General features: G+C 38.7%; 1 protein-coding gene across 1 annotated transcript in view; it reads right to left on the bottom strand.

Moving 5' to 3' along the window:
- The window catches only part of LOC148411787 (lysosome membrane protein 2-like), a 22,767-nt gene extending 5,514 nt beyond the window's left edge, over positions 1 to 17,253 (bottom strand). The window contains exons 1-8 of the mRNA XM_088435167.1: positions 16,942 to 17,253; positions 9,921 to 10,078; positions 8,371 to 8,518; positions 8,101 to 8,292; positions 6,665 to 6,756; positions 6,232 to 6,351; positions 2,074 to 2,252; positions 112 to 230 (exon numbers count right to left, since the gene is read on the bottom strand). Of these exons, the coding sequence (XP_088291293.1) occupies positions 112 to 230; positions 2,074 to 2,252; positions 6,232 to 6,351; positions 6,665 to 6,756; positions 8,101 to 8,292; positions 8,371 to 8,518; positions 9,921 to 10,078; positions 16,942 to 17,064 (1,131 nt within the window). The 5' untranslated portion in view covers positions 17,065 to 17,253. The remainder of the gene's footprint in view (positions 1 to 111; positions 231 to 2,073; positions 2,253 to 6,231; positions 6,352 to 6,664; positions 6,757 to 8,100; positions 8,293 to 8,370; positions 8,519 to 9,920; positions 10,079 to 16,941) is intronic.
- Between the last annotated feature and the right edge of the window lie 3,161 nt (positions 17,254 to 20,414).

Below are 20,414 nucleotides of genomic sequence, written 5' to 3'. Positions count from 1 at the left end.
ACTGGTAAAGGGGTACTTGCCTGAAAAAAGTTTGAGAACCGCTGCTTTAAAACAAATAATTTGGACCACTCGTGACATAAAGGCAGCAAACTATTTTTAGGTTTGTCCTACCGGGTTTAGGTCGAGGAAAGTTTGGTGGTGGGTTCTCTCCGGGGACATTCCTTCGATAGCTGCCGCGTATTTGGAATCGGCCAGGTAGAAATGAGGAAAAGAGGCCACGACGGGAGCACCTGGGGAAACCAGACGAGAATTGACGCCATTTTTACGTCAAAGGCATTTCGCATCAAAGGAAAACACTAGGGAGCTGAAATTTCACCCAGACGGTGACAACACACCAAAGGTCAACACGGCAACTTTGTTATCCCACCTCCCACGAATGTGTCATCCCTTGGCTAAAATACCGCAAGAAGAAAATGACCAAAAAATGGTCAAAATACCACACGAGTTAAAATCTGATTGAACCTTTATCTCAGTCCAAAAGTCTACCCCAGTACTTAAAACAATAAGTGGATTTTAAATCTGATTTCAATCTACCAGTGACTGCACTTATAATCTCTCTCCTCCTGCTCAGTTCCTTCCACTTATTGTCAACTAGAGACATTGAGACCCGACGATACGGCCCACACGCCTCATTCCGAGCCCCAAACACAACAAGGGCTGAAGCAAACCTGGCCGAGCTCCACCTGTCAACTTTGAAAGGTACGCCACGGCACAAAAACATCGCGCATACTGTATGTCCGCCGCCGCTGTGACTAAGTGCTCGTGAAGTGGGCCAGGGGTGAAGCTTTTCCTGCTCCTGTGTTTGGCAACAGCCCTTGGACAAGGTTACACACACACACACACACACACACACAAATTCTTACTGCTGAACTGAAATGACACCTGAGCTCACAAGTGACTTCAATTACAACATATGATTCCTACGATGCGACGCGACTCAATGACAATAACTGCTAAAATACTATATGTAATAATTAATAGTTCCAATGCAATCTGATATGCGTCATGGCAAAAAAAAATTTCATCCTTTCTGGATGATTTTAATCTTTTTTCATTAAAAAATAAACCTGTGTAAACATTTCATTTGAATCGATTTGAACAAATTTAACATTCGTAGCTTGTGGATAACCTGTTTAAATGCTGCAATTTAGTGGTTAGCAGGGCGGAGCTACATCGTGTCACTTTTGGGCCACCCCGAGATATAGGGGAAATTTTTGCTTATTCTGCTCATTATCCATGCATGCAGTTTTCTTAGCCCATTGATACTCTGTCACAATTCATTTCATTCCACGACTTCAACATATCCATTGAGAAAGGCATTTTATCACAGTTTAAAAAAAAAAAAAAAAAAATCCGGGTCAAAATGACCCATGAATATTAAAGTGGATTCTGAGGGTGATTTAAAAGAAAAAAAAACACACAAGGTTGGTTTGTTAGCAGGATTACACAGGAAAAACAAAATTCTGAGGCTTTTGAATAATTACGCATGACCCCGGGTCATTTTGACCCAGGATGTTGTTGTTAATTATTGGTATACATTAAATATTGTGTTACTGTCAATGGTTTTCCAATCAAAAAACTGAGTTTTTGATTTTTTTTTTTTTTTTTTTTTTTTTTTTAATACATGCACACATTTCCGGGTCATATTGACCCAGAATGTTATTATTCATGATGTCAAATAAATATTGCATTTATTACTTTGTGAATGGTTTACCAATCCAAAACCAGAGTTTTTGATGCTTTTATATAAATGCACACACCTCCGGGTCATACTGACCCAGAGACACTGGTTAAAAGAAAATATTAGATATGGATTTATGGGTATAAATTAAATGCACACACCTCCGGCTCATATTAACCCTTGCAAATAAACATAACAGGAAGGTTAGGTTCACTACCATTATAATAAGATTGACGCCACCAGCAATTTGATACAGTGTAATTTTCGTCCAAAATAGCCTAAATTTGATAAATCCCCAAACGTATCCAAGCTCAACGTTTCCCTCCGCAATATGTGGCCTTGACGTGCTAACAGACGATAAAATGATCATAAACGGAGATAGGCTCATTTACCTTTGCGACAAGGACTGACTTTTAGGAGGCCCGTTCCAAGGCACTCTTTCGGCGTGACGCAAAAACCCTCGTTGGCCGGATTGTCCTCTTTACTGGCCAGCACGGAACGCGGCGGCGTAAAACGGTATGCCGGGATCCCCCTCACCTCCACGTCCTTCTCAAACTCCATGTAGATGGTCCTGGAAAAAAATTCAAGCTCCTCTTGTAAACGTGACATTTAACTTTGATCCTTTCCAAGAATCGGTTGCCAATCTGTGTCAAAGGATTTTATGACTTCCTCCAAAGCGTCATGAACCGTTGCAGTAGTTTATTGCTTTTTAATGGTCACCTCAGTGAAAGTTTAACGTCTGATTATTAGCCTTCTGGATTACCGCTTGGCAGGTCCACGTATGCAGCTGCTGTGTTATAGCGAGACCTTGAAATGATTCAAAGGCGAAAATATCTCCCCGTGGAGAAAATCTAACCAGCAGAACCTTCGATGAAATAGCTTCAAAAGTTCCACTGGAGACATTTAGGGTGTTTTTCTGGTGACCTCTGAGAGAGTTGCGGTATGTTGAGCGGTTCCCAGGGAATTCTGATGATTCTCAGAACAATAGAGTCCATACAGTGTTTGCCAGTGCGCAACAATACTGTCGCAACCTTTCCCTTGACCTCTGAGAAACGCACCGCGAAAAGGAAAAGAAAAAAACTTTAAGGGCGTATTTGCGAGATATAAAAATTTGGAAAATTATACTTTGTGGATACATTTTATGTAAGTTTAAAGGACAAGAGAAACAACATCTCGTTTTCAATGCTGCTTGACTTCCAAGTCGTAAGAAGAGAAGTAAATTATGAATAGTGAATTCATTCAAACAGGTGGTTGATAAAAAAAAAAAATGGAAGTAAGATTAATCCTCCAGGAAGATGTAATACTTGACCATGAAGCTTTAAATTATCCAAGAATCACTGCAAATTTAGTTTGCTAATTACAAATTCATCTAGGCTCACCTCGTTGCAGAAAAAAAACTCACCTATTTGTGTATTTTAGGCTATTTCTGTTATACCGAAATATTCCACAAAATAGCACCAAAGCCCAGGTTAATAAGTAAGTAATATTACGTTGACTACATGAAGAACTAAAGTTTAGCCTGGGTTGCTACCGAGAGTCTTCGCTGCAAGTTTATTTACTGGTAAATGTTTAAAAAAAAAAAAAAACATATGTTAAAGTGTTTCTTTTTCACGAATTTTCCAAGATGACTATGTAATGTGATGGAAACATTTTCCATCATAGTCGGTAGTATATTTAGGGTATAAACAAGTTGTTCTCAAATGGAAGTACTCTGGAGGATGCGGGAAGGTCCTTATTTTAACAGTACATTTCTTTTCAAATTGAGAGCAAATTAATTGGAACATGAAGCACCTTATTGCAAAATTGGTTTTTAGGGTTTGTGTGTGTGTGTCCGTGTTTGTGTGTGTGTGTGTGTGTGTGTGTGTGTGTTGGGGCTCCAAATCCTAACAAAATCCTAACTTACACTAGTGCAGAAGTAAGTTTTTGACTAGGCGTGTCAAATTCGTTTTAGCTTGCAGTCTGCGTAGAGGACAATCTTTTCCAAAGTGGCCCAGGCTAATCAAAATCATGGTATATATATTTATGTAACTTTAAAACAACAACTTCAGGTTTTTTTTTTTTATTCTTTTTTTAATGTTGCTCAAACAATACAAGCAAAACATCACTATTAATCACAAAATATTTCATTTTTTTTACTTATTGAAAAAAAAAGCAGCTCATTGTTATCCTTTATATTACAAATTCATTTTGCGGGCCGGTTTAAACCCGATGGCGGGCCCGGACCAGCCCACGAGCCATATGTTTGACACCCCTGTTTTCGATACTAAATTCGCATCCAACACGCAAAAAAATATAAAAATAAAAAAACTGGGGTGCTAATAGTAATTCAACTGAATAAAATCAATGTATGCAGTTATAATTCAATCGATACCGCTCAATTCCGATATTTCTGATTAACTAGGATAAAGTTCGACTGGGGTGTGGTTCTGCTTTATTTGGACTAAATGGAACAGTGATGAATGTCCAGCACAACCAAAAGACAAGGCAGCTCTTTGACTAGTAGCACCTGTCTGCACTTCATCAGAATTTTGAGGCTTTTGTGGCTCAGCTGTTAGAACGAAGGCCAAAAGGTCACAAATGGGAATTGTCCTTCATATCATTTTCAAGAAACCATTTTTCCAGATGTCGGTTCACATACATGTTTGTTTTTTTAAACGTAATGGGAAGCCAAAATGCGCTGATGTGAAATGTATCCACGCCAGAGCGAGCGGGCCGTTTCCTCCCGCGTAACGGTCAAGAAGAACAGGAAACGGAGGAGGCAGCGTTCCTCTTAAGTTCCCATAACACCACTGGCCCGCCTGAAGCCACAATGAGTTTAGTAAGTGGGTGAAAGTGTTTTGTAAACATGTGGGACAAGGGGTTAACGGCACGCGCCAAGACTGGGCCAAAGGTAGAACGTCAACAGATTCTTTCCACATGCGACAAAAAGGTTTTTGGGTTCAAGGTTACTGACTAAATTAAGATACGGGTACCATCGGTCAGAGCAACGCTGCTACTTCATTGGTCCAGCTTGTTGCCACTTTGGGTTGACTCGATGTTATATACATTTTATGAAAAACAAAATACATAGTGAATTTTACGTCCCACATATTAACAGGTCAGGAATTTGCATGTTTATTTATTTTTTTTGATTACCGTATTTTCCGCACTATAAGGCACACCGGATTATAAGGCGCACCCTCAATTAATGGCATATTTTAAAACTTTTTCCATATATAAGGCGCACCGGATTATAAGGCGCACCCTCAATTAATGATATATTTTAAAACTTTTTTCCATATATAAGGCGCATCGGAGTATAAAGCCCACCCTCAATTAATGACATATCTTAAAACTTGTTCCATATATAAGGCGCATCGGAGTATAAGGCGCACCCCCAATTAATGACATATTTAAAAACCATTTCCATACAAGGCGCACCGGATTATAAGGCGCACCCTCAATTAATGACATATTTTAAAACTTTTTCCATATATAAGGCGCACCGGATTATAAGGCGCACCCTCAATTAATGACATATTTTAAAACTTTTTCCATATAAAGGCGCACTGGATTATAAGGCGCACCCTCAATGAATGATATATTTTAAAACTTTTTCCATATAAAAGGCGCACCGGATTATAAAGCGCACCCTCAATTAATGACATATTTGAAAGCTTTTTCCATATATAAGGCGCATCAGAGTATAAGGCGCACCCTAAATTAATGAGATATTTTCACACTTTTTCCATATATAAAGTGCACTGGATTATGAAGCGCACCCTCAATTAATGACATATTTGAAAACTTTTTCAATCACAATATAGTAATACTCAAAGTAATAACAATAATAACTCAAATAATAACTCTAAACTCTCAATAGCATAATAACTCAATGTCAATATGAGCAACCTTGTTCAACTGTAAACACACAAAAGAAACAGGTAAAGCTTACTTATTCCCCATCTACGAATCCCAATATATATGTATATATAATATACTTTTTGCAAACTAAAGTACTATTTCACGTATTTAAACTGAAATTGCATTTTTTTTCCTTTTAAAATCTGAAACGTAAGTTCAAATGTTTGTTTCTAGCCCACTGTCAAAAACGTTTTTTTTTGTTTTTTTTCCTTACACTTGAAAACAATCACATGTATCAGTGTGCTATGTCTGGAATGTGAGGTTCTATGCGGGGTGGTATATTTCAGTATTTATCAGCATGGTATGTCGGGTACTTACGAGGCAAGTATGCACGTTGGGTCTTTAGCTTTGCAATGTTCGTAGATGAACTGGTAAGCTACGAACGTCTTTGCAATCCAAAAGTTTCTCGTAAATATTTGACTTTCCAAAGATGTGTCATAAATATTCCGGGAAGAAATCACTGTGAGTGCAGTAAAACCTTTTTTTCTGGCTTTGTTTATCACGCTTTATCCCATGTAATTTCTAACCTCCATCTAGGCCAAAGGTTGTTTTTTTTTTTTTTTTTTTATGCGGGGGTGAGAGGATGAATAATGTTCCTCATGTGCGTTTCGAAGAACTAAACCGAATTCTCACGATTTAGGAGGTACCTGCAAAGGTCCGGGGTGAAGATATAAATGCGCTCGTCCTTCTGGAGCAGCGGATGAAAGGCGCTTCCGTCGGACCCGTTGATGCTGTTGCTTTGGTTGGAGTTCCAGAAGGTCAGCTGACTGCAAAACATTTTCGAGAAACGTCCGTTTCCGTTCACGGTTTCGTATGAGATTTCCTATCGCGTCTGACGCAAAATTGGAGAGAAACGTTTGATGATATCGATCTGAAAGAGAAACTAGCATTACTGCTGATAATGAGGCGTTTAGATGTCACTGTGGAGCCATTATGGTAGGAGGATGCCCTGTCCTCAGAGATCCAGACATAAAATAAACCAAAGACGGAGTGGCCATGTATTTTGAGCAGAAAGCAGATGACTCAAATATTTAAGAGAGAGGCTTCTGGCCCGAGAAAAATAAGGGAGGAATGCGTTACCTTTGACCTTTCCATGTTTCCACTCGGCCGTAATCCAAGTAATTCTGCTGCCCAGTGTGAAAGACGAATTCTCCATCATTGCTTCCATTTTTCTGGGTGGGGGGGCAAGATTACAAATATTTGACCGTAGTTTTGCAGATATCTGCAATTATCAGCCATTTGACAAATAATCGCCGTGTAAAATTCCGATTTATTAAATTATTTAGGGTTGAAACTTCTCGTCGAGTATTTCGGGTACCTCGTTTAAAAAAAATGCTCTGCATTTCTTCTTGCCATTTATTAATGCGCACGTAAGGAAAAATGACAAGCTAATCGCAATATAATTGTTTATGGTCTGCATGACTGTAAAACATGCTGGAAACGCAATGAGAAAAACATCAAAATAAATATTTTATTTTGAAGTTGTTCCTAGCAGCGTGTTAAAAGTGTAACAGCTTGACTAAACTGTAAAAAAAAATAATGCTGTTTTTACGGTATAATATCAGCAGTTTTGTCGCCAAAAAAAGTACTGTTTAATTACTGTATTTCTCTACATACACAGTAAAAAATTGCATTGTATTGATACTGTTGATTTCAATCAACAGTACCAATACAATTTTTTACTGTAAATGTCACTACCTAGCAGCGCTCAAGTGCTCCATATAGGCTGGCGTGCTAGATGTAAATGAATGCACACTTTGATGCTGACGGCCTGGCATAGTTCCCATTCCCACTGATCACATTTTAACAAATCACTCTCACTCAAATGTGCTTTTTCAGCTAGCAAATTCTTCTCATTGACCAACATTTGTGGAGAGAATTTTGTCTGAAATGTTTGTTTGTGCTAACCACAGTTTAAATTTAAGTTAAATTAAGATTTGTCACTCATCAAGTGGAAATGTGTTATTCGATTTGCTGTGTTTATAATTGTTTTTCAATACTCAGAACAAAATATCGGGGAAAATATATCTGAAAACTCAACACTCAAAAACACATTTTTTGTAAGATATCTGAATCACAAACATAATCGACTTAAGCGATATTTTTTTATCTTTTACAGTATGTACTGTCAGATTTAGGACACAAATGTTATATGATGCTTGAACAAAGGCAGATAAAACACAAATTATTATGAGAAAGAGCAAAGATTTTGATTTGCATTCTTTAAAGTGTACACATTTGTGTTAACTTCCCAAATGCTACCAAACAAGTGTGGCGTAGACTAACATTTGTCAGCCTACAACAATAACGCCAATAAATCTGCTCCTGTGATTTGAAAACTGCATTTTACCGCATCAGGGCGTTGAGGGTAGGGTTTATTGTTTTGGAACCTATACAGAAGCTCACCATAATAACTCTCATCATTTCACTTCACCTTTGCTAATCAAAACAGCAGCACTGATTGCTTAAGCGCATGGTGAGAATTGAAACGTTTGTCCAAGAAAATCTCCACTTACCTTGTACATAAGACCAAAAGTGGTCTCCACTTCCGGATTACTGGGAGCGATACGGGTCAGCAGCGGGTCCTCGTATCCCCACAGTAGTTCGTCCACGGTGCGAGTGGTGAACAGGCCGCTCCCGATGGAGTTCATCCAGATGGACACCATCGACGCTTTCCAGAAGCTGTCTTTCACCTTGTTCATCACCGCCTACACCCAATGAAAGAGAAAAACATGAGGGGACACGCCGACCAATGACGATAAATGTCGTTACCGATGTCTACTTACCCAAGCGGGTATATTAACGGTGGTGATGTTATCTACCGCCGGGTCGCCAACAGACTTGTCCCTCAAGAACACGAAGCTTTTAGTGTTGTACGCCGACACCATTTTGCCGTCGTTCACCATGGTCACGTTGTCCTTGTACCTGTACTCCCTTTGCGTGAAATCAAAAAGATATTTCAAACTTTGACGCACTTTTAAAATGCAAAAATCTATTTTTTCTCTATAGGAACTCGTCGCGGTGCCAACGCAATATTGGGAATTATAAAACACACGAGTGCCGTCAGTGAACTTTGATATTTATTTAAGGTGGCGGAGGGGAACCTACAGCTCGAATGTTGACTCAAAATGGAAGTATTCCCAAAAGTAACAAAGCTAAAACACTGAACAGATATCAAAAAGCAGAAAGTGGACATCTTTTTTTGTTTTATCCATGGATGGCAATAAAAATCCATTCATTGATCTTTTAGAATTCTGTCACCTACCTGGAATCGATTGTTGACTTGACCTCAACTCCTGAAAACAAGTCGAGTTATTGATTTGGTCTTGATTTGACTTGTCTGTGTCAAACCCTCTAACTTGTCTCTACCGTCCTCAGTCTTGATCTCGCCTCCAGGTCTTTGTCTGAACTTTCCCTCAACTCGAAGTCTTCATCTTGATTTGGTTTGATATTGTATCAGGCTTGACTTTTTCAACTTATTCAAAACGTGGTCACTGGACTTGACGACAAATCTTCAAAATCTTTGTCTTGACTTGGTCTTAATTTCTCAAAGCCTTGTGCCTGACTTTCCCATACTCAAAAACTGGATCTGGACTGGGACACATCCCTACAAGTCTTGTAGCCATGACTTGTAGTCATGACTCCACCAAGTCCTTAACTTGACCGTTTTCCAACTTCTCCAAGTTGGCATCGTCTCAGACTTGACTTGGCTTCTACTCCTAAAAAACTTGGCCTTTCTCTGTCTTGCTGTTGGACTTCACTTGGTATTAACTTCTAAAGTCCAAATGTCCATTTTTACTTAGGTCCTTCTGCTACACTCGCAACCATACTTCTATGGTCACGGTAGGACTGGATTTACACCTCTTGGTTCAAGCAACACTATCATTTTTTTTCAAGTACTGTTTCAAATACAGTCTTGGTTATATTGATCAATATACACTTATTTCCGTACTTCACCTATATATGGAGCAAATGCTGAACCATATGGTATCTCTAAATGGTTTATCGCTCCCAGCTTACGTAATATGTCATGTTCTCTGATAAGTTATTTGCTCTCAGCATACAAGCTGTATGTAAGGTACGTAATACAGTACGTGATTTGTTTATGGTTGCTAGTGTACATAGTGTGTGTGTTCCTTTCCTTTTATCCATGTGTTAGCGGGAAATGGTCAGTCAAGAGGGCGTACCAAAGTTGCACAGTATTTGTTTTAATTAAAGGCTTTTCTTTGCGGCATTAGGGTACGGAAAATACGGAAGCTGATAAAGCAACGGTTAGCGTAGTCTGTTCAATCAGTAACAAAAAAACTAAATCAGATTTTTAAGTCTTGGACCCCACCTGTATGTGTAAGGTCCGACCTGGTTGAGGACCGGCTTGGCTCCGGCGAGGAACTCATTGACGTTGGTGACGTTGAAGAAGAAGTACTCCATGTAGACAGGAGGTGGAGGCCTCTTCCATGACTCAAATACGCGGCTCCCCTCCACCAAAACAATCTCCTGTTAAGACACCGTTAGCGTTAGCTAGGTGCAAATGCTGCGGAGCTAATTTTGAACTATACAGTCAAGTATTTTGAACTGTACATACTGGAGGTACTATTGTGTTTGGACTTTGGACCAGCTTTTGAAAAGTTTGAGCCGGTAAAGGGTAGAGTTTTAGAGGGCCTAAAATTGGTAGGGTAATAATGACAAATGAAGAAAAAACAGCTAAGAATCACATTACTGATAGAAAATTCAAGTGGTATCGTTTGGAGTTAAGAAGAAGCGGTTGCACGTTTGAGTCTAGATGGTGTATTCCTAACAAAAACAGCCCAGAGAACAAAAACGTCTTAGGGGGGCCACGGTGGGGCGCCTCCGTCTGACAAGAGCATTGGCCATGCACATGAATGGTATTAGGGGAGACCCCTCCATAGTTCCATTGTCAAGCGGTTGCCATTGGCGACGGGCACTCGGGGAGAGTCGCTGACAGATCATGTGATTCATAAGGCCGTTCTCCTAATGGTTGCGGGACTCCAACCTTAATGATCTAGGCCACATTCCTCAGGCCTGAGCTCCATAAGCAGCCGCCCCAAAGCTAAACTCTCTCTGAGTTTTCAAACGCCGCAAAACTCTTTGGGTTTGTGGACAACGATCCCAACGATTCACCGCAGGGATCTTCTGAGGAATTGGAAAACACACAGAGGCGAGGAGGAAGGGAAGAGGGGGTGGAAGGATTAGTTTGTCTTCCAACAACACGTGAGGTGGAAATTTCAGTTTGGCCTAGTTGTGTCAGTTTTGTTCAAAGTAGTGCCTCGGCGTAAATTAACCCAAAAAAGGAGAGCGCGCCAAAGTGTCCCCGGTACTCTGGGAACCCTCCTCCTCTAGCTTCTATTCTACTCATCCGCAGACAGACGTTTACAAAGTGGTCAAGGACAATGAAGCTGTCACCTTGGATTGAGGAGGCCCGAGTGTGTTCTTTCGGACCGCTGTCCTTTCATGCTTCTTTTTATTTTTCGCCGTACGATTCAACATGGCCGCCCTCCCAGCATGCGACATGAAATACTGCATGGAAAACAGGAACAGAGAACCCCTCTCATCTACGCCACTCCCCGATTGAAAACATATGTAGCAGGTGAAAAAGCAAATAGGCGAGCTGCTACGACTTTGATGTCGAGACGGCGGAAAAACACGGGCATGAAAAACGCGCGGCCGGAGGATGTTCTCATAATCTCCTGAGAAACAATAGAACATAAAGACTGTTTAACGTTGGGTAGTGTTTTTTCTGCGAGTGTTCCATTGACCTCTGGTGACTTATTCTGTTGTGCGAATGTCAACAAGGAAGGACGCAGGTTTATTGTATCTTCTGCCATCTCGCGTATCGTACCTTGCATAGATATTTAGGTTTGGAATTGATCATTTAGTAATTATTAAGTAGTATTGGATAATTAACCCCAGCACCCCTGGGGATTTTTCACAGAACACTAGAGTACCACGGTGTCCTTATTAGGAGTCAGAATGACCTTAAATAGCCTTTTGTCCCGCATTCCGAAGTTTTTTTCTCAAAGTATGAGCTCGGGAATCCAAAATACAACTTGGTTTTGTTTATGAAAGCATTTTTCAAATGTCAAGTTTTGTCTTTGAATTGAAGGCATTTTTGCTTGGCCTTGTCTCTGATTATATGGGTAGGATGATTTTCAAAACATTTCTTGATGTTTTGGTGAGTTTCATCAATAATCTATGAGTGGTCTTTGTCTGAACTCTGTCAGGACTCAGGTCTCAACTCCGCAAAGTTTTTGTCTGGACTTGGATTTCTGGACTTGTTTTTAAACTCTGTCTGGACTCCACAAAGTCAACAAATCAGAAGTTGGTCACAACTGCGCAAAGTACTGGACCTGAATTTTTAAACCTTTGGTCTTAATTTGGACTCAAACTTTCATGTGTAGGTCAACATCTCAAAGTTTTGGTCTACAGCTGGAATTGACCAGCCTTGGCTCTGTCTGTATTCCACAAAAATTAACAAGTCAGAAGTTGGTCGCAACTCTTCGGTTGGTCTTGACTTGTTCTCAAACTTCCTTGCCCGGTACAACCAACTTCCCAAAATCTTGGTCCAGGTTAGTTTCTGACCAGCTTTAGCTCGGTCTCAGCTCCTTTAAGTAAAGTTCTTGACTTATTCTTAACCTGCCCTATCTTGATCTAAATTTGGTCCTAACACCTCACGTCTAGCTAACATGTTCTGAGGCTAGACTTGGTCTGAACTCCGGAAAGTCTGGACTTGGTCTCTACATGTTTTATTACAGCCTAAACTCTTAGAAAGACTTGACTCCAAGGTCTCAAAATATCAAGTCTTGGTCTCACCCGCCTTATTTGCATGTAAATTATTCCAAATGAAATCCTCAACTTGTTCTCTACACGCCTCATCCTTGGTGTGAACATCTCAAAGTCTTGGTTTGAGTTACTCTCAACTCCTCCTAGTTTTGACTTGTTGAGCTGAATCATTTTGGTCTGGACTTGGCTTCCACCCGCAAGTCTTGAAATTGACTTGGTTTCAGTTCGATAAAATCTTGAGTCTTCTCTCAAGACTTAGTATCGCGCTTAGCTTTTACATCACGCCTCGCCTTTATAAATCATATCAAGGATCAAGCTATTAACCCAGTGCTGGCTCGGGGAAAAGCAGCTTAAGACTCAAGGAGGTATTCTCGGAATGATTGGCTGAATGAGGACCCTAAAATAAATCATACCAGCGAGCGAGCTTGCTTGTAGTTGGTATGTCCAACGTAGTGTGTTTTACTCAAGTTTCAAAAGGACGTGTGTATCTTTTCCACAGCGCCACCTGCCTGCTTCCTCAACCAAGCAATGCATCACCTGAGCAATGTAGCAGGTGTCAGATTTCACTTCCTCTGCATGCATTAAATTTGCGAGAGGTAAATGGTGTCATGCCAAAATTTACTTGCCCCTAAAGCAGTGTTGCTCAACTATATTTTGCCAGGCCCCCCCTAGAAAAGAGAAAACTTTTCGCCCCCCCCAGTCGATGCACTGAATATAAATAAGATTATTATTGATGAAAATTGTCTCAGTATACCTAAAGCATGTATCCTTTTTAACATTAACAGAAAAACGCAATATAAATCAACTTTCAACAACTGTTAATTATTTTGATTGCGTTTATACGGGTTACAGCTTAGTCTAAAACGGAAAAAAAAGAAGCAAGTGCACCAAAGTGCCTGAAACTAAAAGAAAATGCTGAAAATTATTACTTTATTGCAATTACATTCCACATGACAAAAACAAAGCCTTTTTCCTGGGATCATCCGCGCCCCCCCTGGCATCACCTCGCCCCACTATTTGAGAAGCACTGCCTTAAAGGAACAGTGTGTAAGATTTAGACCGTTTTTCATTCAAAAGGAATCAATTAAATGATTGTAAATTTCCAAAACTTGCAGATAAATGTGTTCTTAATGACCAAACAGTATGTTTTAAATATAACCATAGGTCTAGTTATCATTAAATTATATTACATGGAGGGCGGCCCTGCTCCGGAGGCGGCCATGTTTGTTATAGCTAATGCAGCACCTGCAGCACCTCCTGCTGGCCATAATGAAAAACAGTCAATCTTACACACTATCCCTTTAAGTCACAATCCAAACCTTCTTGAAACTTAAGCCAGATGGCTGTACCGGTAATATAAAAAGGAGTATCCAAATTCTCAACAATCGTACCCTCCTATTTCTTGAAGTCTAGTGGTTCACCTTAAAAGCAACCCGCACTAATATCCAAGTAGCAACCCACTGCCCTACTTCCACCCTTATCCACTCCCTAATGGGAAAGGGGAAAAAAAAGAGAGATTGGAATCGGTGCCTAGCTAAGGAATTTCTTTCAACTATAAAGATTACGATATGAATGTTTGCTTTAAAATGTCAATCAAATGACACTCAAGTCATAGGCCCCTGTTAATGGGACATCAAAGAGCCATTTAAAACGAAAACTTCTTATCTGAAGAACACAGAACCAAGTTGCCCACTTCAAAATACTTCTTGAGGAACTTTTTTTTTTCCCTGGACAGTCAACATGGAATTTCCTTAAACCTGAGGTGTCCAAACTACGGCGCGGGGGTCATTCGCGGCCCGCCGCCCGCATTTTAGCGGCCCGCGGCATAGAAGAAAATTGCATTTTAACATAGCCCGAGATGCTATCTAGTAAAAATAGGTGTGAAAAAAAATATATCGCAATTAAATAAATAAATAAATGACTCAAATGCGGCCCACTATTTTTCCGTGTGCGTCCCTCAGAGGAAAAAGTTTAGACACCCCTGTTCTAAACAGAAGACACCCAGAATAATCTTTGCAAATCATCACTTTATTTGAGCATTCCAATTGCTTATTTTTGTGCTTGAAACTTCCATTATTTGCTAACACCAAAAACACGCCGAGAAAACACAAGTCCAAGTGATGATTGCGCAGTCGCAAGTCGTTCCACTTTAGTTCCACAGTCGCAAGTCGTTCCACTTTTTCAAGTTTTTATTTAAATGCGACCATCAGCTACTATGACCACAAAAGCCCCATAAAACCGCAGAGAAATTTCACATCATCGCTTTACTTTCGTTATTCATATTTCTGGGAACTTAACCTGACCTGATGCCATTTTTGTTAATTCAAGCATAAATTTTCTTCAGAGCGACACCTTTTACAAGTACTCAACTCTTGAGTCATCGATACCATGTAAAAATATCACGAGTAATTTTCATACTCAAAATTTTCCCCCCAAAAACAATGGCAGATCATTTTAACCCTTGTGCGATATTTTGTCCAATCGTTTGATCTTTACAAAAGCATTTCACATAAAGGGAAAGCATTGAAAGAAGGCGCTATGGAGCTGAAATTTTACCCAGATGGTGACAAGATGCCAAAGTTCAACACGGTATGACCATTTGGTTTTTACTGCGTCACCCTTTGGCTAAAATACTGTGAGAATGATTTGAAACAAAACTGACCCAAAAATGGTCAAAATACTGCATAACGGGTTAAAAAAAAAGTATTTATGCCGGTGAAGCTTGGTATTGGTATTCGTCCATCCCTAGTTAACAATTCACTTCCAGTGATCCACAGATCTACAGATAAACTGATGATCAGTTTTAGATTTCCGCAAGGTCATTTTGAACAGTCAGAATTGCAATTACAGATATTTACCACAATCTTTTGCCTTGGAATAACTTACGCGAAGCTATCGCAGAAGCCACGTGTGAATTTAAGATATGTTGAACTAGAATTATGACTGTACAAAAAGACATAGATATCAGTGAAGAACAACACCACAGACGTGATATGAATGGGCAATGTGACATCATTTGCCCCGGGCAAATTGATGTTGCAGTTATTTGAAATGTGATAGGAAGAATGTAGTTGTCAATCTTTTTGTCTATAGTCAGAAATTTCTTACATGGGATCTGGTATTCTCTCTCCTTCCAGTTTCGGCATTCGGCATTTGTACTTCTCTTTTAAGCAGAACTTAAACGTCATTGCAAAAGTAGTTTTTTTTTTTTACCTGATTAACTTCCTGGGTGTCTGAAAGGATTGATGCACAAATTGTCAGAAATGCCTGATAAAACAGTGGGTTTTCAATATATCCAAAATTGACAATATTTCCAATTTGAATGGCAGTAAACGAGCCTGACATGGGCTAAAATTGACACCTACATGGTGTACCTCTCGACCTTCCGTTTGCAAGCATGATTTGACAGTATATGCAATATTTTTAGCCTCCTAGTGGTTTTTTTTTTTTTTTTTGCTTTTGTATGCTTTTCCTTTGATATCACATATAAAAAACATAATAAAAAAATGGTGTCAAAATTTCCCCCAAGGGTTAAATAACCAATATTCAAACAATGAAATATTGTCATGACATTATGTACAGTACATATGTAACAATCACATTGCACGATTTGTTGTCTATCTTGTTCCATTTACTTCTATTTTGTTTGTTTCGTTTGTTTTACTCTACTTTTACCGACAAAAGACAGATAATTTAAGACTTTTAAAATGAATTAAAACTCAACAAGCTAGTCAGAAGTGGGAAAACCTTTTACCTCGAGGGCTACAAAGACTTCTAAAATTCGAGAAAAGATCGATAGATGAAAGATAGATGGAGTGTTTTGATAATTCACATCATAAGAAAAAGAAAAAATGTGGGATATCTAGAAAATGTTTTAATTTCAAGAGAAAAACAAAAGTTTTACAAGTGTTTTTCAAATCCCAAGTATTTAACTATTTAAATGACTTCCAAGTACTGAAAATTAACTCTTTCAATCCCAGAGACGTATTTTCACGTTTTTTGTTTTTTTTTTCCAGATTCCAGACATTCAATCCCAGATACTTAAGTATTCATTTAATAATTGAGTATCTGGAAATGAATGGCCTTGATGTACTTAAGTATCAATTTAATAAGTATTTGGGATTTAATATTCGGACTCTTAAAACAAAAACAAAAAAACAAACGTGAAAATACGTCCCTGGCATTGAATGAGTTAAATCGTCCTTTCTTTTTGCTAAAAGTTACTATTTTAAAGTACTGGTAGTTCCTCTATTCTTAGTATGCGCAAGCCTGAGCTACCTACTTACTACTCGCTTCTTAAAAAGTTATTTTCTGCAAAAATGCTTGTGCCTTTTATTAATGTATGACTTAAGACTTGCATATAACTTTCACACGTTGACCCGATTTGTGTTTGTTTGAATACTGCACTCATTTTTCAAAAGTTGCACGGATCTGATTCACACTGACTACAATCTTCACCATTGTCAACCGCCAGCTGTCATCCGCTTTAGGCACAGCGGAAGTGCGGCAAGCAAAAAGAAGAAGAAAAAAGATCGCTTTTTTTTTTTTTTTTTTTTTACCTTCTTGAGACGGTTGTTCATCAACTTGCGGAAAGTCTGCGAGGCGATCAAGCCGATGCCCACCACGAGCAGGATGGCGCAGATGACGCCCACCGCGTAGATGGCGCACGACCTCCGCGTCATGCTCGCAGGTGGACGCGTCCCAAAAAAAAAAAAAAAAAAAAAGTTGCGAATTTGATCGAGTTTCTCCTTCAGTAAAAGTAGCTGCGAGTTTTGCAACTCTTCCCAACTCCGCTACTGAGCCGCTCGCGGAGGATATTTGACACTGCAAACGAACGTTGGAGCTCGACCTTAAAAGTGCTTTCAATAAAAGCCAAGCCAAGCTTATTTGTATGGCGGGCAGGGTCTGGCTAGGCCTGCTCCCATTGGCTACGCGGGAACGCGCGAAAGTCGTGAGCGCGTTTGGGGTTTTCAACCCACGCGCGCCCCACCCATCAACCCAAACAAGGATAAGAGGGGCTTCTTGTGTTGAGCCTCACTGCAAGGAAACGTTCCAATACTAGAATACTCCATTGTCATTGCAATTCCCTCGAGAATACAAGTTTGGATATATAATGCAGTGGGGGTCCAAACTTTTTCATTTCAGGGCAAATAAAAGAATACAAGGGCCACTAAAATGCGGTATTACTTATTACTGTCATTTTAAAGTCGTTAGTTACAATAGAAAATGACTGTATTCGAAATGTAATGCATTACACTACTACTGCGTTACTTTTATATTACTCTCACCAACATAACGATAATTATGGATTTCTAAATGTAGCTCGTACTCATTACACAGCCAGTGGGGGGTTGTTTAAGACTAAAAATAGTACAAATCATTTCATCTGTATTATAAACCTTCAAAGACATAAAAAGATACTTTTTTTATTTTAATCGCTTTATTAATTAGCTTCACAGTATAGTGAGCTTTGTTTATGCTTTAAGCAGAAGCAGTTAGTGCGTGCCACAATTTCAATGTTAATATTTAAATTCAGTGGGCTAGGTTGGGGACTACTTCCTGGACGACATGAATACTTAATCGATTAATTTATGTCTTGAAATATTTCATTGCTAACGTTGTTTGTTTAGTGATTTCAAAATACAAAAAAAATTAGGTTTAAAGAAAAAGTGTTATTTTATTCTAACTCATATAACAGGGGTGTGTAGATAATTTATAACCGCTGTATGTGCAAGTCATGAGGTAATAAAGTTGAAGTCTCAAGTCCTCGTTTAGTGTGTCAAGAAAAATCAAGACAAGTCCTGCTACATCTCTTTTCAACTAGCTTTGCGGGCCGTAACATGTGGGCCCCAAATAGCCCCTGGGCCCTATTTTGGATACCCATAACTTAATGTATTAATTCTGCAGAATGCAATACAGAATTTAAAAGGGACTTCTCTCTTTTCCATTTTCATTTTTTTCGGAAATGGGCTGTCAATATCATCAGTATATGTCGTGGTCCACTGAAAAATTGATGAAGGGCCGCAAATAGCCCCTGGGCCCTATTTTGGATACCCATAACTTAATGCATTTATTGTGCAGAATGCGATACAGAATTTAAAAGGGACTTCTCTCTTTTCCGTTTTCATTTTTTCGGAAATGGGCTGTCAATATCATCAGTATATGTCATGGGCCCCTGAAAAATTGCTGAAGGGCCGCAAATAGCACTTGTGCCCTATTTTGGATACCAATCTTAATGCATTATTGTGCAGAATGCGATACAGAATTTAAAAGGGACTTCTCTCTTTTCCTTTTTCATTATTTTGGAAATGAGCTGTCAGTATCGTTAGTATATGTCGTGGGCCACTGAAAAATAGATGAAGGGCCCTAAATAGCCCCCGGGCCCTATTTTGGATACCCATGACTTAATGCATTTATTGTGCAGAATGCGATACAGAATTTAAAAGGGTCTTCTCTCTTTTCCTTTTTCATTATTTCGGAAATGAGCTGTCAGTATCACGGGGGATGCAATCAGTTGTTCATGCAGGGGCGGAGCTAAGTGGCGGGCAAGGATCCTTCGCCGCCGCTCAGGAAACTAATATTTGATTTTCCTGCCATTGTTTTGTTTATGAGGAACTATTTTTATTATTACTATCATATTTTAAGGTAACGAGAGAAGCTGCTAAATTTGCCCATGACGAACATCGCCTGCGATCACCCCCACAGTAGCGCAGCCCTCCCTTTCACACACATTCCGCACGCTTACCACATGCTTTTGAACAGGCCTGGGGAAAAAAAATGACCTCATCCGCGCCGCCGCCACTTAATCACATATTTTTTTTCTAAAAATGTCCTCACACGACTCATCTCGTGAGTGGTGTGAATGACACGTTTGACCAAAGTTTAGATGTTATCGTTTGTATTTAAAGGTGACAGGACATCATAGGTGACCCGCTTCAAATTGCCTTTAAACTTAACTTAATTTAACCCAGCTGGGGCTGTCTAAATATGGATCTACAGTACTCTCTATACTTAAAAAGAAACACAGACACGCTCAGTAAAAAGTAGGAATGCTGAATGCTGATCCTTAAATTGTTGCAATTTTAAACAAATTGTCTGATTGGATACTTAGTATGTTTCAAGCTGGTATCGTTGATACTATTTCAAATACTTCAAACATGCCACCACAGTGTCTGATTTATTCAACTTCAAACTATTAAAAGTATTAGAACCTTTCAAACTTTGTTTGTATTGGTCCGTAAAAAAATAATCAATAAAAAGTGTCCTCTTTTTGATCATAGAAGAGATCTGTTATTTAAAAAAAAAGAACTTCATTATTAATAAATATTCGTCAAAATATTTGATTACAAAAAATAATCAAAATAAAGTATCAGATCTATTCTCAAAAGGAAATAATGATAAATAAATATTTGTCCACAGAAAAATATTTAACATAAAGCGTCCTCGTTTGTAATTTTGGAGATCTTTGCACAAAAATAGATCATTAACTTAATTATTAATAAATATTTGTCCACAAAAAAAATAATCAGCATAGTTTCATACCTAATCACAAAAATGAATTAATTACAAATATTGTCCACATAAAAATATTAAGCATAAGGCGTCCCCTTTTGGGATTCTAGTATAGATTTGTTCATAAATCATAGATAGAAATCTGTTGTCAAAACAAAAAAAATATTACTAAATATTTTCTTCAAAGAAATCAATATAAAGTGTTGTAAAAAAAAAATTGTACACAACAATATTAAACATAAAGCGTCCTCTTTTGGGATTACAGTAGAGATCTTTTCACAAAAATGAATAATTATTAATAAATATTTGATTACAAAAAATAATCAAAATAAAGTATCAGATCTATTCTCAAAAGGAAATATTGATAAATAAATATTTGTCCACACAAAAATATTAAACATAAAGCATCCTCTTTTGGGATTACAGTAGAGATCTTTTCACAAAAATGAATAATTATTAATAAATATTTGATTACAAAAAATAATCAAAATAAAGTATCAGATCTATTCTCAAAAGGAAA

The sequence above is a fragment of the Hippichthys cyanospilos genome, chromosome 15 (genome assembly GCF_059441005.1).
Source record: "Hippichthys cyanospilos isolate Australia breed blue-spotted pipefish chromosome 15, RoL_Hcya_1.0, whole genome shotgun sequence".
Classification (NCBI taxonomy): Eukaryota; Metazoa; Chordata; class Actinopteri; order Syngnathiformes; family Syngnathidae; genus Hippichthys; species Hippichthys cyanospilos.
This window is presented reverse-complemented; position numbering and strand designations above follow the sequence as displayed.